At 41.0% G+C, this 14,296-nt stretch overlaps 1 protein-coding gene across 5 annotated transcripts in view; it reads right to left on the reverse strand.

The window, feature by feature from the left end:
- Positions 1–14,296, reverse strand: part of THSD7B (thrombospondin type 1 domain containing 7B) — a 303,781-nt gene that overhangs the window by 15,626 nt on the left and 273,859 nt on the right. For 4 of the 5 annotated variants that reach the window (XM_075180948.1, XM_075180947.1, XM_075180946.1 and 1 more), the window contains exons 22-24: positions 7,140–7,299; positions 5,133–5,306; positions 4,389–4,484 (exon numbers count right to left, since the gene is read on the reverse strand). In XM_075180948.1, coding sequence (XP_075037049.1) covers positions 4,389–4,484; positions 5,133–5,306; positions 7,140–7,299 — 430 coding nt within the window. The remainder of the gene's footprint in view (positions 1–4,388; positions 4,485–5,132; positions 5,307–7,139; positions 7,300–14,296) is intronic. The other variant, XR_012678316.1, reaches the window with a different exon arrangement.

Raw genomic sequence — 14,296 nt, forward strand, 5'->3', positions numbered from 1 at the left:
TTGCAAAGCGTATAACTGCGGCTGTAACTGCAATGTTGGTGTTAGACGTGCGCCCGGTGTCCGCCATCAGTGGAGTGGGATTTAGAGGGTTGATGGAGGTATTGTGTCCCCGGTACCAAATCCCCTCGAGATTCCACTTCACTAGGCAGGCGATACCAAAAATGTACAGAGAAGTACGATCAAGTGTCCTCAGTGCTCTTAAAAATGCGGTTGTACCCACTGTCCACTTAACCACGGACATGTGGACAAGTGGTTCTGGGCAAACGAAGGACTATATGACTGTGACAGCCCACTGGGTAGATGCATCCCCTTCCGCAGCAACAGCAACAGCTGCATCAGTAGCAGCATCTACAAAATGGCTGCTCATGCAAAGGCAGGCAACATTGTGCATTACAGGCTTTAATAAGAGGCACAACGCTGACAACATATTAGAGAAAATGAGGGAAATTATCTCCCAGTGGCTTACCCCACTTAGACTCTCATGGGGATTTGTGGTGTCAGACAATGCCAGTAACATTGTGCGGGCATTAAATATGGGCAATTTCCAGCACGTCCCATGTTTTGCCCACACCATTAATTTGGTGGTGCAGCATTACCTCAAGAGTGACAGGGGTGTGCAGGAGATGCTTGCGGTGGCCCGCAAAATTGCTGGACACTTTCGGCATTCAGCCAGTGCCTACCGCAGACTAGAGGCACATCAAAAAAGCTTGAACCTGCCCTGCCATCACCTCAAACAAGAGGTTGTGACGCGCTGGAACTCCACCCTCTATATGCTGCAGAGGATGGAGGAGCAGCAAAAGGCCATTCAGGCCTACACAGCCACCTACGACATAGGCAAAGGAGTGGGGATGCGCCTCAGTCAAGCGCAGTGGAGACTGATTTCCGTGTTGTGCAAGGTTCTGCAGCCATTTGAACTTGCCACACGAGAAGTCAGTTCCGACACTGCCAGCTTGTCAGGTCATTCCCCTGATCAGGCTGTTGCAGAAGCAGCTGGAGAAAGTGAGGGAGGAGCTGGTAAGCCATTGCGATTACACCAAGCATGTAGCTCTTGTGGATGTAGCCCTTCGTACGCTTTGCCAGGATCCGAGGGTGGTCACTCTTTTAAAGTCAGAGGAATACATTCTGGCCACCGTGCTCGATCCTCGGTTTAAAGCGTATGTTGTGTCTCTGTTTCCGGCGGACACAAGTCTACAGCGGTGCAAAGACCTGCTGGTCAGGAGATTGTCCTCTGAAGAGGACCGTGACATGCCAACAGCTCCACCCTCATTTTCTTCCACATCTATGGCTGCGAGGAAAAAGCTCAGTTTTCCCAAAAGAGGCACTGGCGGGGATGCTGATAACATCTGGTCCGGACTGAAGGACCTGCCAACCATTGCAGACATGTCTACTCTCGCTGCATTGGATGCTGTCACAATAGAAAAAATTGTGGATGATTACTTTGCTGACACCATCCAAGTAGACATGTCAGACAGTCCATATTGTTACTGGCAGGAAAAAAAGGCAGTTTGGAAGCCCCTGTACAAACTGGCTCTATTTTACCTGAGTTGTCCCCCCTCCAGTGTGTACTCGGAAAGAGTTTTTAGTGCAGCGGGGAACCTGGTCAGTGAGCGGCGAAGGAGGTTGCTTCCTCACAACGTTGAAAAAATGATGTTTATAAAAATGAATAATCAATTCCTCAATGAAGTACAGCACTGCCCTCCAGATACTACAGAGGGACCTGTGGTTGTGGAGTCCAGCGGGGACGAATTGATAATGTGTGATGAGGAGGAAGTACACACTGTAGGGGGAGAGGAATCAGAGGTTGAGGATGAGGACGACATCTTGCCTCAGTAGAGCCTGTTTAGTCTGTACAGGGAGAGATGAATAGCTTTTTTGGTGTGGGGGCCCAAACAAACCAATCATTTCAGCCAAAGTTGTTTGGTAGGCCCTGTCGCTGAAATGATTGGTTTGTTAAAGTGTGCATGTCCTATTTCAACAACATAAGGGTGGGTGTGAGGGCCCAAGGACAATTCCATCTTGGAACTTTTTTTTTTGCATTATATGACCAAGCAACAGTCGTTTGCCATGTTCAAAAAGTAAAACCAAATGTAAAAAAATTCAAGAAATTAAACCAAAAGTAAAATGCTGTGTCATAATTTAAAACAAGAGGTATTGACGTGCTCTAAAACTACTGTATTGTTGTTTATATTTTATAAACACTACACTTGAAAGCTTGAGTCTTTCAATAGAAAAGTAACTGTCCATTGCACGAATATTTGCAACAGGGACAATTTTAGGGTTAAGAAAGTCAACTAATAACACTTCGACGCTGTCTGTCTTTATAAACACTACACTTGGAAGTTGGAGGAGGTATTGTGGCCCCGGCACCAAATTTACTACCGGGGCCACTCCACTGTGCAGTCCATATTTAGGTGTATCAGATATTAAACAACGGTGACAGTTGATGTCCAATTTTTTAATTATATTGTGGCCTCGGTACCAAATTGTGTACCGGGGCCACCCCACTACGCAGTCCAGATACTTGTTTGGTGGAATTCAGACCAGTTGAGGGTTTTATTATTATATTGTGTGGACCACTCTATCTATACCACACTACAACTCTATACCACTCTATTTCATACTTTAATTCTATTTCATACTTTAATTCTATTTCCTACTTTAATTCTATTTCCTACTTTAATTCTATTACTAATTAATTACCATAAAGAGGAACAAAATAAACCAATTTTACCAAAAGTATAATATGACTTAGACTTACAAACACTACACTTGAAAGATCGTGCCTTTAAATGAAAAAGTCAGTCTTCATTGCACAACTATGTGCAACAGGGACAGTTTTTTGGGTTTACAAAGTCAAACAATAACACTTTGACCCTGTCTGTCTGGGATCTCAATGACGAATTGTCTGTACCATGTTTGGAGGAGCTATTGTGGCCCCGGTATCAAATTGGGTACCGGGGCCACCCCACTATGCAGTCCAGATACTTGTTTGGTGGAATTCAGACACGTGGAGGGTTTTTTAATTATATTGTGGCCTCGGTACCAAATTGTGTACCAGGGCCACCACACTACGCAGTCAAGATAGATAGATGCGTATTGCGTATCATAGATAAAGTACATTCAGTGGTGTGGGGCAAATTGAAAAATATTCAAAATGCACTGACATTATCAAAAACAAGAGGTTGTCACACGCTAAAACTCCAACATGTATATGATGGAGAGGATGGAGGAGCAGCCGTATGTGTAGTGTAATGCAGATCTGTTGAAGGTTTTTTATATATTTTATTGTGGTGCCCAGTGCCCACTCCTCTACGCAGTCCAGGTACAATTATTGGTGCGAATCATAAAAGTTCAGGGTTTTTAATATATTGTGGTGACCCACTCCTCTACGCAGTCCAGGTACAATTATTGGTGCGAATCATAAAAGTTCAGGGTTTTTAAGATATTGTGGTGACCCACTCCTCTACGCAGTCCAGGTACAATTATTGGTGCGATTCATAAAAGTTCAGGGTTTTTAATATATATTGTGGTGACCCACTCCTCTACGCAGTCCAGGTACATTTATTGGTGCGATTCATAAAAGTTCAGGGTTTTTAATATATATTGTGGTGACCCACTCCTCTACGCAGTCCAGGTACAATTATTGGTGCGAATCATAAAAGTTCAGGGTTTTTAATATATATTGTGGTGACCCACTCCTCTACGCAGTCCAGGTACATTTATTGGTGCGATTCATAAAAGTTCAGGGTTTTTAATATATATTGTGGTGACCCACTCCTCTACGCAGTCCAGAAAGATACCTTGTTGCAACGTTTTGGACTAATAACTATATTGTGAGGTGTTCAGAATACACTGTAAATTAGTGGAAATGCTTGTTATTGAATGTTATTGAGGTTAATAATAGCCTAGGAGTGAAAATAAGCCCAAAAACTTGATTTTTAAACTTTTTATGTTTTTTTCAAAAAAAATCCGAATCCAATACCTTAAATCCGAACCGAGACCTTTCGTCAAGTGTTTTGCGAGACAAATCCGAACCTCAAAAATAACGAAAATCCGGATCCAAAACACAAAACACGAGACCTCAAAAGTCGCCGGTGCACATCCCTAGTTACATGTCTCTTTTGAAAAATCCTAAATATAGGCATTAAGTCAAATATAGAGGAAAGAGCACAATCCCACTCTTTCTCCGGACGGCGTGCGTAACTGCAGACGAATGGTGGCAGTGGAGTGCGCTCCACAACATGTTAATTATATGAATAATTATCATGTGGCGTATTGAGCCACACCCTACCCTCCAGCCTGCGCCGAAATCCTCCATTGCTCCAATTTGGAGCAGAGCTGTGCCACATTTAATACCTAAATGATTACATACGGCACCATCACTGTACCTGTAATGTTCATCCCATCCGAGCGCTGACACCAAACCGTCCTTTTATTGTCCCTCCAAGGACTCATCCTCCACGTGTATCTGAAACATTTCCCTCCTGTGAGTAAACACACAAAGTGTCATTTACACAATTCTACTCCTCACCTGTGTATCAAAGGCGCTAAGATCTCACTGCCTATATTTGGCCAAAACATAAACTCTCGGCCGTCAGTAACTAATTGTGTGAAGTTGATGAAACTGACAGGCCGACTCTTGTGCACTAAAAATTTTATATTGCTGAAGCTCAGCCGAGGGGGGAAGGGGGGATTGAGGAAAAGATGCATTTGTAGGAGAAAAATCTGTGTATAAACATTTAATGAGGAAGAGATTATTAATGAGTACGGATTCAGGTCAGAAAAATGACTGAAACGTATTCCAGCAATTAGGAAAGATTGAATCAGTGTTGCCAAGTTCTGAAGCTCAGCTGCGTTTCCTGCTGCCAAATGTATCTCCGTAGGAATTGGTGCTGTGTCGTCACGGAAAATGTATGTTTCAAAACAAAAACATATATGGGCTTAACATGATGTGCTGTGGCCCTCACTGACCAATCAGATGCCTGCTTTCATTCATTATACTGCAACTGAAAAATGGCAGTAAGATTGGTTGCTATGGGTTACAGCAAAAGTGTGCACCAAGTTACTATATAAGCCTGCTCCATTATGTAAACAGAAGTGTGTTATATTTTTCTTTGCAAAAAATATATAACCTGAACAGGGCCGGGTATCAATCACCGGCTTCGGACAGTTCTCTTGGTTTCCTAGAGCCTGTACAATAAAGGTTCTAGACCGGGACTGGCGACCGACTGTTTCAAAACTGCGTCCGTCGATGCAGGCGACCTCGCAGGAGCTCCAGTGGGACCATTCGCTGAGGTGGCAATCACCTAAAGGACAAATATAATACAATAAGACGTAGAAATAATGATAATTATAATGTAACGTCCTCTCTCCCGGATAATCGAGCCCACTGTCATGCAATTTAGAAATGTCAATGTAGATAAGCGTATCCGTGTCTGTGTAATGAGACAACGGGGACTTGACCCGCCAGCCGGATCAGCGCACAGCGTCTGTTTTATGGAATGCTGAAGAGATTTCTGGAAAGTACAAATGCCATGTGCTTGGTGCGTAAGTAGTGGGAGATAATCACGCTAAGTGGCATTTTACAGCACTTTTATAAACCATCCCCCCCTCCCAACCACACACACACAAAATAACAAAATACATTTATTTTAATCCCGTCGCATATTCATTTAGTTTAAAAACAATGTAAGATTAGTCATTAGTGTGCTGTAAATTTTCGGATAAAATTCTATGCTTTTAACCTGTGTTATTTGGATCTTTTTGAACCCAACACACAGAGACTGATACAGCATAGTTGCCTACTCTCCCGGAATGTCCGAGAGAATCCCAAATTTCTGGGAGTTCTCCCGGACTCCCGGGAGAGCAGGCAATTCTCCCTGAACCTGGCTGGCTGTGTAAACTAAATGGAGGGGGCAGGGCCTAGTGATGTCATGGACCCAGCATTGTGGCCCCGCCCCCTGTTTTTATTGGTTCAGAGTATTGATGTCCGTTTTGAGGGCGGGGCTAATGATGCAAATCTTCGAGCCCCGACCCCACACACCCACCTGCACCCCGGACCTCCCGGGAATCATCTTGCCCACATTGGCAAGTATGTGATACAGCACAAGACACATATCTGTTTGTGTGTATCGTCCGCAAAATCCCTCTGTGCATACCCAGAATTGTCAGAAAAGTCCGTGAACGCAGCCCTGATTAGTAGTGATGACAGTCTCATATGGACGCTAGAACATGTGTTTGCAATTACGAGCAACTGTAAAAATTTATTTTATGTTCACGAGACATTATGAACATTGTAATAAATGTATTTCATGGGGAAAAATCTAAAAAAGCAATACTTTTTATATTTTTTAAACTATTTTATCATTTATGCCTTTATTATTACCAGGGGACATTGATTTAATCATTTTTATTATTTTCCTGAGCTTTCTTTTGCGAATTTATAATCCACATAGGGAATGTCTGTATCTTGCAGTGTCTTGTGTATTAGAGCACAGCAGACCTACACCCAAATTGAACAGCGCGGGTATCTTGCGATCCATGCCTTGATGAATTCGTGAATACGCGAAGCCTAAATACGCGCGAATAATACTGAACGAGGGTTGGGCTCAGAATACGTCTCTTGATGAATGTTCTGATAATAATCCCTCATCTATAATATTATAAACAACATAAAAATGTAAAAGTAATGCAAAATCATTTAAAAGTTTCCGTTTCCGCCTAGTGACACGTACAAAATAATACCAGTAAATACATATTCACATTAAAGATTAATTGCGCACATTTTTCCGTCGCAGTGCCGGTGCCGGTACAAGAGCCTGGAGTACTTGTTTGTCTTTGCGCCCCAGGGAAAAATGTTACCAGCTCTCCGCTGGATATAAGAGGAAGCTTACACACTTTTTTGCATTATATAACCGCTTAAAAATAATGAGTGTACTCTGTAAGTAAAATTATTTTACACATTGCTGAAAGCACCGATCATTTGAAGCAATCCTAAAACATATCTGTGCAGCTAATGGGATAAAGTGTTCAGAAGAGATGTATTATAACGTAGCTGTTTCATTAGGCAGCGTCTTTGAGAGGAGTAACAGGTACAGTATGTATAATGTATGTAATGAAATGTCCTTCAGACAACTTACCTGGACACGGCACGTAGCAGTTGGCGTTGAGAGGACTTTCCTCGCTGGGTAACGGGCCGCAGAATTTAGGGTTTACTTGCTTTTTGGCTCCAGAGGTGGAGGTATCGTGCACCACACATGTGAGATTACGAGACTTAAATCCTTCTCCACAGTGACCATTCTGTAAAGATGAACAGATAAATAAATTAGGATGTTCCAAGCCTGTCTGTGTCCCAGCCACAGCGTGCTGAATGGATTTCAATTAGGGAGGCAGCAAATTTAATATATTGCTGGGGATTTGCCCAAGTTCCATAGGTTTTTATCAAGATTCCCGTTTGGATTTATCCAGCCTTATCTCAACTCTGTGATGTTAGTGCACAGAGACCTGCAAGAGCTACAGATAGATTAGATTCTATCATTTAATCGCCTACTGCTTAGGCTGGGTACACACTACAGGTGTGTCAACCGATTATCAGGCCAACCACACGATAAATGACCGTTAGGTCCGGTATCACATTAGTGTGTGTGCACTCCCAGGATCATGTTTTATGGTACCAGAGCACATCGTATCGCTTGATTTTATAACCGGACTAAAAATCTTTATAAACGATGGAACGATGTTGCTCCAATCCTGCAGTGTGTATACACTCAGGACCGGCAGTGTCCATAGATCTCTATGGAGTTTACAGAGTCACCATCTTTTCAGCAGATGGTTATGACAGATGAAGAGCACAGATCTGATGGTAAATCTTGTAAAACGTGTATAGTGTGTACACAGGAATCAGCTGCTGATCAGGATAATCAGTCGTTGGTAAAATCGTTAACGATATCGCACCAGGAGAAATGTTCTGTAGTGTGTTCCCAGCCTTACTTTCAAGTTAGGATTTAGATTTTATTCAGCGGAATCCCAAAAACGAGGATTGTGTGGATCTCTGTCTTTAATACGGACTATGGAACAATAGGTGTCAAAGTGATATGGTTACACACTTTATTTCCCAGAGGAATGTGGACTATAAGCTCTGCTTGAGATAGGGGGTTAATTATCAATCGGTGAAAAGCCCTAAATCCGATGAAAACTAGTGTTTTCTACGGACTTGGGGCTTCTCCCTATTTGACAAAGCCCTTATCACTATGGCGATAGCCGGTGGTCAGCCCAGGAAACAATACTTTATTATTAAAATAAGCATTTTTTTTAAATAAAGTTTTTTTTTTTTTTTTTTTAAATACAACTTTATGTTTCCCCAGAATCTGGCTCTAGAAACCCATAAATAGACACCTTTATTTCTTTATGGTCATGGTCCTTGACTGGCTTTCCTAATTTTACAGACAAAACATCCCCAGCATCCCAAACTGGGCTCAACCATTAATTATTATTATTATTATTACCATTTATTTATATAGCGCCACTAATTCTGCAGCGCTGTACAGAGAACTCACTCACATCAGTCCCTGCCCCATTGGAGCTTACAGTCTAAATCCCCTAACATACACACACACACACACACACACACACACACACAGTCAATTAACCTACTAGTATGTTTTTGGAGTGTGGGAGAAAACCAGAGCACCTGGAGGAAACCCACGCAAACACGGGGAGAGCATACAAACTCCTCACAGATAAGGCCATGGTTGGGAATTGAACTCATGACCCCAGTGCTGTGAGGCAGAAGTGCTAGCCACTGAGCCATCATGCTGCCCATTAATCATTATTTTCTAATTAATGTGTGTTATGCTGTGCTTTATACTCTTTTATTAAGTGTTTATCTATCCCTCCGCCCACCTTTGCTAATCCTAAAAGTACTGGCTTTAAAAAACAAATAAAACCTAAAATCATCGGGAGAGATTCAGCAGCTCATCTATCAGTCTGCGAAAAAAAAAGAGATGTGAAACGAACAGGTCACAATACAAATGATTCGGTTTTAAACATGTAGATAAAAAAGCAAAGACGACGATATTTGAGGTGTAAAATGGTAATATGACATTTAGTAACAAGCAACATTACGGCTACAATGGCATTCATGGATCGGGAAATATTAAACGGTGTATTCCATTGTGGAGAATCTAGTGCATCATTTGGCGTCAGCTGGGTTTACCCAACGATGCTCAGCACTCCCAGACGACACTCCTCTCTATTTATACAGTAGTGAACCAAATTGTTGAATATTTACATTCTAAAGACACCAATTCATTTTTATTCGGAGATAACAGATGGTTGCTATGGGTTACAGTACATTTTGTGCAACGTTTTCATAACTGTGCCCCAATGCCTCCTATTTTGGCTTGCCTATCAGTCATTGTACGGAGGTTGGCATTCAAATCACATTCGGAATTGTACAAAATATTAGTTTTAAACCAGATAATCTTCCTATATAGAGATCCCGCTGGATGCTTACAATGTGACACATTACAGCACAAAATTACAAGAGAAAGAACCCAGCGGGACAAAATGAACACTGGGGAGAGAATAATGACTCATTTTCGGACCTACTTAAAACACTCTACAGTCACATTATTATTCTGGAAAAGGGGAGGGGGGTTGGATTCTGATAATGAGAGATTTGTAACAAGGAGGCAGTTCATTATCACTGGAGGCGAGAGAGTGGACTGGGGAATCTACATACTACTACCAGTGGAGAAATAATGAGCGAGGGAGGGGGGCCAGAGTGGACACATATAAGTAAGAACAAAACCATTAAAAGGATGTAATTTGTAGGATAGAATCGTTTTAGAGCTAATGAGATGCACATTAGTTATTTTTAGCACCATTTGTTATTTCAGTATTATCACTCAAGGCAGATTCATAGAGAACTATGCACGAAATATTGCAATATTTGTCTGGTGGGAAAAAAAATAAATAAATCCATATTATGCATCAAAACTCTTGATCCCATTTGCAGAATGCTAAAGATAAAAACTAATGAACTAACTACTAATTAAATAAATTCTTCTAGGATATTTTAATAATTTATGGGAAAAAAAAATGAAAATAAATGTCTGTGATCTTTAATAATTTTAAGACAGGGTACGGCTTAATCAGTCATTGAGGAATGCAGTGTATAGTAACCCCCCTCCTCTAATACACGTGACAGTGACTATAGAGATCGTTATGTCTGTTGAGATGATAACAATTAAATTCATGGTAGTGTGACCCCTCTCATCAAGACCAGCGAATACCAGGGGCAAACGTCGGACTTTAATGCGGGAACTCCACCGTCAACTACTGACAAACACGTCTTACTCTTTATATTGAATAGATAAAATACACTCAGTAAATGGTATTTCCAGACACATATTGCCCCAAGAAAAAAACATCCATAAAAGTTTTCCAAGCAGAGAAAAATATAATTTATAAACACCGGAAAATATGATTCAACAACAGTAAAGCCTTTTATTCATGATTTTTCTCATATGAGCATAACTCTCTACAATTATAAAGGCAAAATCGGGACACAGTAATCCCGCCCCTGATCAACCGAAACCCCACCCCTGATCAGCTAAACACGTCCACTTTACAAGGTGCCCCGCCCACTTCATTACAAGTTCTGCCTCTTTCTAGGTCCAGGGATATTGGAAGGTATGTGTTAGGCTACTATATTGATGATTATGATAGCCACTAAATCCCAGCTTCTCCCTGAACACTAGGGTGACTATGGCTGGGCCAAGGGGTAGGCAGAAGAGGTATCTGTCTTGTGCACAGTTAGTCTTGGGAATACCAGCATTGAACACAGTCATCTGTTTCCTGTGTCAGACTATCAGCAAGATAATTCTGTTTTCAACTCAGCCCCTATGCATAACTAGAGATATAAACTGGGAATAATGTGGCCACACCCTCAATCTGTCCATACCAAACCAGATCTGAGCCAATGATGCGCCCATTTACCAACGTAGTGCCCACAAACTGCTATGCCCAGCTTCTTTTGTAGAAAACAAATCAGGACAGTATTAGGGGTATAATGACATTATAGAGATGCTCAGGCTCGGTTTCCCGAGAACCGAATATACCCGAACTTAGCAGATCCGAGTACCGAGCCAAACTGGCTCGTTACCTTTGCGCTTTTTCGGGTTTGAAAATGAGGCAAAACGTCATCGTTACGTCATTGGATCTCGGATCTCGCGATTTTTGGATTCCTTTTTAAGATCCAACATAACGGTGGGTGGGAGGGAGGGCCCAAGGACAATTCCATCTTGCACCATTTATCTTTTCTGCCACTGCTGTGTATCAATGTGTCCTAGATGTGCTAGGAACTGACGTGTGTTTGTGTCATTGCTCTGTCGCTTATCATCCAGCCAGATCGCTGCAGTATTTGTCTGAAAGTGTATGAAAATAATATTGTGATGTGTGAGGTGGCCAAAATTGACTGAAAATGACTTGAAATTAGTGTTATTGAGGTTAATAATAATGTAGGAACAAAAAAAGAGCAAAATTATGTGATTTTAGCATATTTTAGGATTGTTTCTAAACAATCCAAAACCAAAACACACGAGGGCGGTTTTGTCAAAACCAAAACATGAAGCTAATCCAGATCCAAAACCAAAACCAGTTCACGGGGGTCAGTGAGCATCTCTAATTATAAACCCTCTTTTTCAGTATTTTTGTTAGGTTCATTTAAGGAATTTACACTAAAGCATAACATATAAGCCCCACAATGTTGCTTAATTGCCGCACTGAAGCTAGCAGCCAGTACTTGGTAACGTACGAGAGAACAATTAACCTAACATTAGACGCACACGCTGCTCGTTACTGAAACGAATTGTCATGAAAAGAATGGGCATATTAATATATGACAGAGGTCGTGTTGATTTAGAACTACCTGGTTTGCTCTCGAGATTTGAGTAGATAACAAGGGCTCATTTTGCGAGCTAGCTGTTTAATTAATGGGCTATGGCCCTGACACGAAAGAGAATTCATATCCAAACAAACAATGTTTAAATTATAAGAAATAATCGAGGGACACGTGAATTTATGAAATCCTAGACATATTAATAAACGAAGACTGTATCTGTGCATAATAAATTTGGAAATATATATATTCAAACATTAATTTTAAAAGGAAGCTCCTCTTAAACAATGAACAAGATCCTCTAGTTCGAAAGGGATAATAATTGGATACAGAGTTGTCCTTTATCCCATCCTACCAAGTGAAGATATGTGAGTTGGGAGAAGTGAAACAAATTAAATAAACTGAATCCTTAATATAACATAATGCATGAAGGGGTATATTTACTAAAACTGCGGGATTGAAAAAGTGGAGATGTTGCTTATAGCAACCAATCAGATCCTAGCTGTCATTTTGTAGAATGTACTAAATAAATGAGAACTAGAATCTAATTGGTTGCTATAGGCAACACCTCCACTTTTTCAAACCCGCAGTTTAGTAAATATATCCCTAAGGGTCCGATCCCAAGAATCCTCAGAATTCGACTGAGAAACACAAACATATTTACACACGGGCAGCCTAACTGTTTTTAAATCATTAATATTTTGCTTTTCAGATTGAATGAATGTTTTTATGGGTATGGAAAAAAAGTTATAGCGTTGTTTATGATTTTTGTCTGGTTTGCTAACTCAAGGCCTGAGTCATTAAGGAGAGCAAAGCAAAAAAAAAGGAGTAATTTTGCACCTTGGCTAAACCATGTTGCATTGGAGGGGGAGGTAAATTTAAAATGTGATGGCAGATTTATACATGGGGTAGGGCATGTCCTAGATCAACTTTAAATTTCAGTGTAAAAATAAAACTTTCAAGTATTTGTGTGCTAGATGAAAAAACAGCCAGTATTTATCTTATGTGCAAATTAATAAACTAATTTGCACCCCTTGCATTGTAACCTTTGGTTTGTCCCAGAGAACATTTACTCCTTTTTTTGCCTTACTTTCCCTTAGTGACTCAGGCGCCCTCAATCTATAAAATAGACCTAATATATGATTCCTGATTCCCGGGCCACAAAAGGCTTAACAGAAAAGCAGGTGGAGTTTTACCCTAATTTGACCATTTGTGGGTGGAGTTTGGGCAGAACAGGGCGTGGCTATTATGCCCCACTTTCGGGATTCTAAATGTTGGGGGAGGTAAGGCATTGTGTATGTATGTTTCAACCTAGAGGTGGGATTCCGTTCAGCTTCTTTGTCCCTAGTTCCGAAACAACTTATCTCACCACTGGTCTATGGTCTGTGCAAACTGTCTCCTCCATTAATATAATAATACTATATATTGGTGGCACAGGGAGAAGGATAAGCTGTCCCTTAGAATCACTTAGAATACTTTCCAATATTGAACTGGCTTTATGACAATTTTTACAAGTAGCTATAAATATATTATCAGGTATACTAGTTGCTTCTATTATTAATGTTTTAGCTCATATATAAAAGGATTTCATGTGGAAAGATAGCTCAGGAGACATTTTTTTTATTACCTACTAAAAATGGCCCAGCGTTAATTTACAAGCGGAAGAAAGGGACACTGGGAAGTGGATAAGTTATGATAAACACCTGGGTTATTACGCTGTGGGTGGACGTACATAAAGTGATTACTATTCTGATTTACTCTGAGGAATATCCATACAAATGATTTATTGGGCCGATCGCAGCACTTTTTACTTAATTATTTGAGCAGGAACAGAAATGTCCTGTTGGCTTCAACTTTTCAGGGAAAATCCTGTCCTGAGACAAAATGCTGCGGGGGCTGGTGGGGGGGGGGGGGGGGATAGAGGAGACAGGCAGGGGAGAGCTGGGATTGAGGAGGACACGTGTGTGGGATGCCGGAGCGAGGAGGCCAAATAATGCACTTAGTAGGGAGTCTATGTCTATGTACAATACCTGGTGCAAGGGAAAAAAGGTGGTGTTGCCCATAGCAACCAGTGAAATGATTGCTTTTGTTTTTTTAACTGCACTATAAAAAAAACCTGATAGCATCCGATCAGTTGCTATGAGCCATCTTTTCTATGATGAAAAGAGAAATCAGCCAAAAAACAAGCCCACTATTTATTTTTTAACACATTTTACTGTAAAGAATTCAAAAGTACCATTCACTAACAGCGGCATAAAAAGATAAAGTTAAAGTATACAATGCTGCCTGTACAAGTTAACAACCGGAAATAGAAACTCAAATAGAGAGTAAATATAAATCATCATCATCACCATTTATTTATATAGCGTCACTGTTTCCGCAGCGCTGTACAAA

Source organism: Mixophyes fleayi, chromosome 7, assembly GCF_038048845.1.
Source record: "Mixophyes fleayi isolate aMixFle1 chromosome 7, aMixFle1.hap1, whole genome shotgun sequence".
Lineage (NCBI taxonomy): Eukaryota > Metazoa > Chordata > Amphibia > Anura > Limnodynastidae > Mixophyes > Mixophyes fleayi.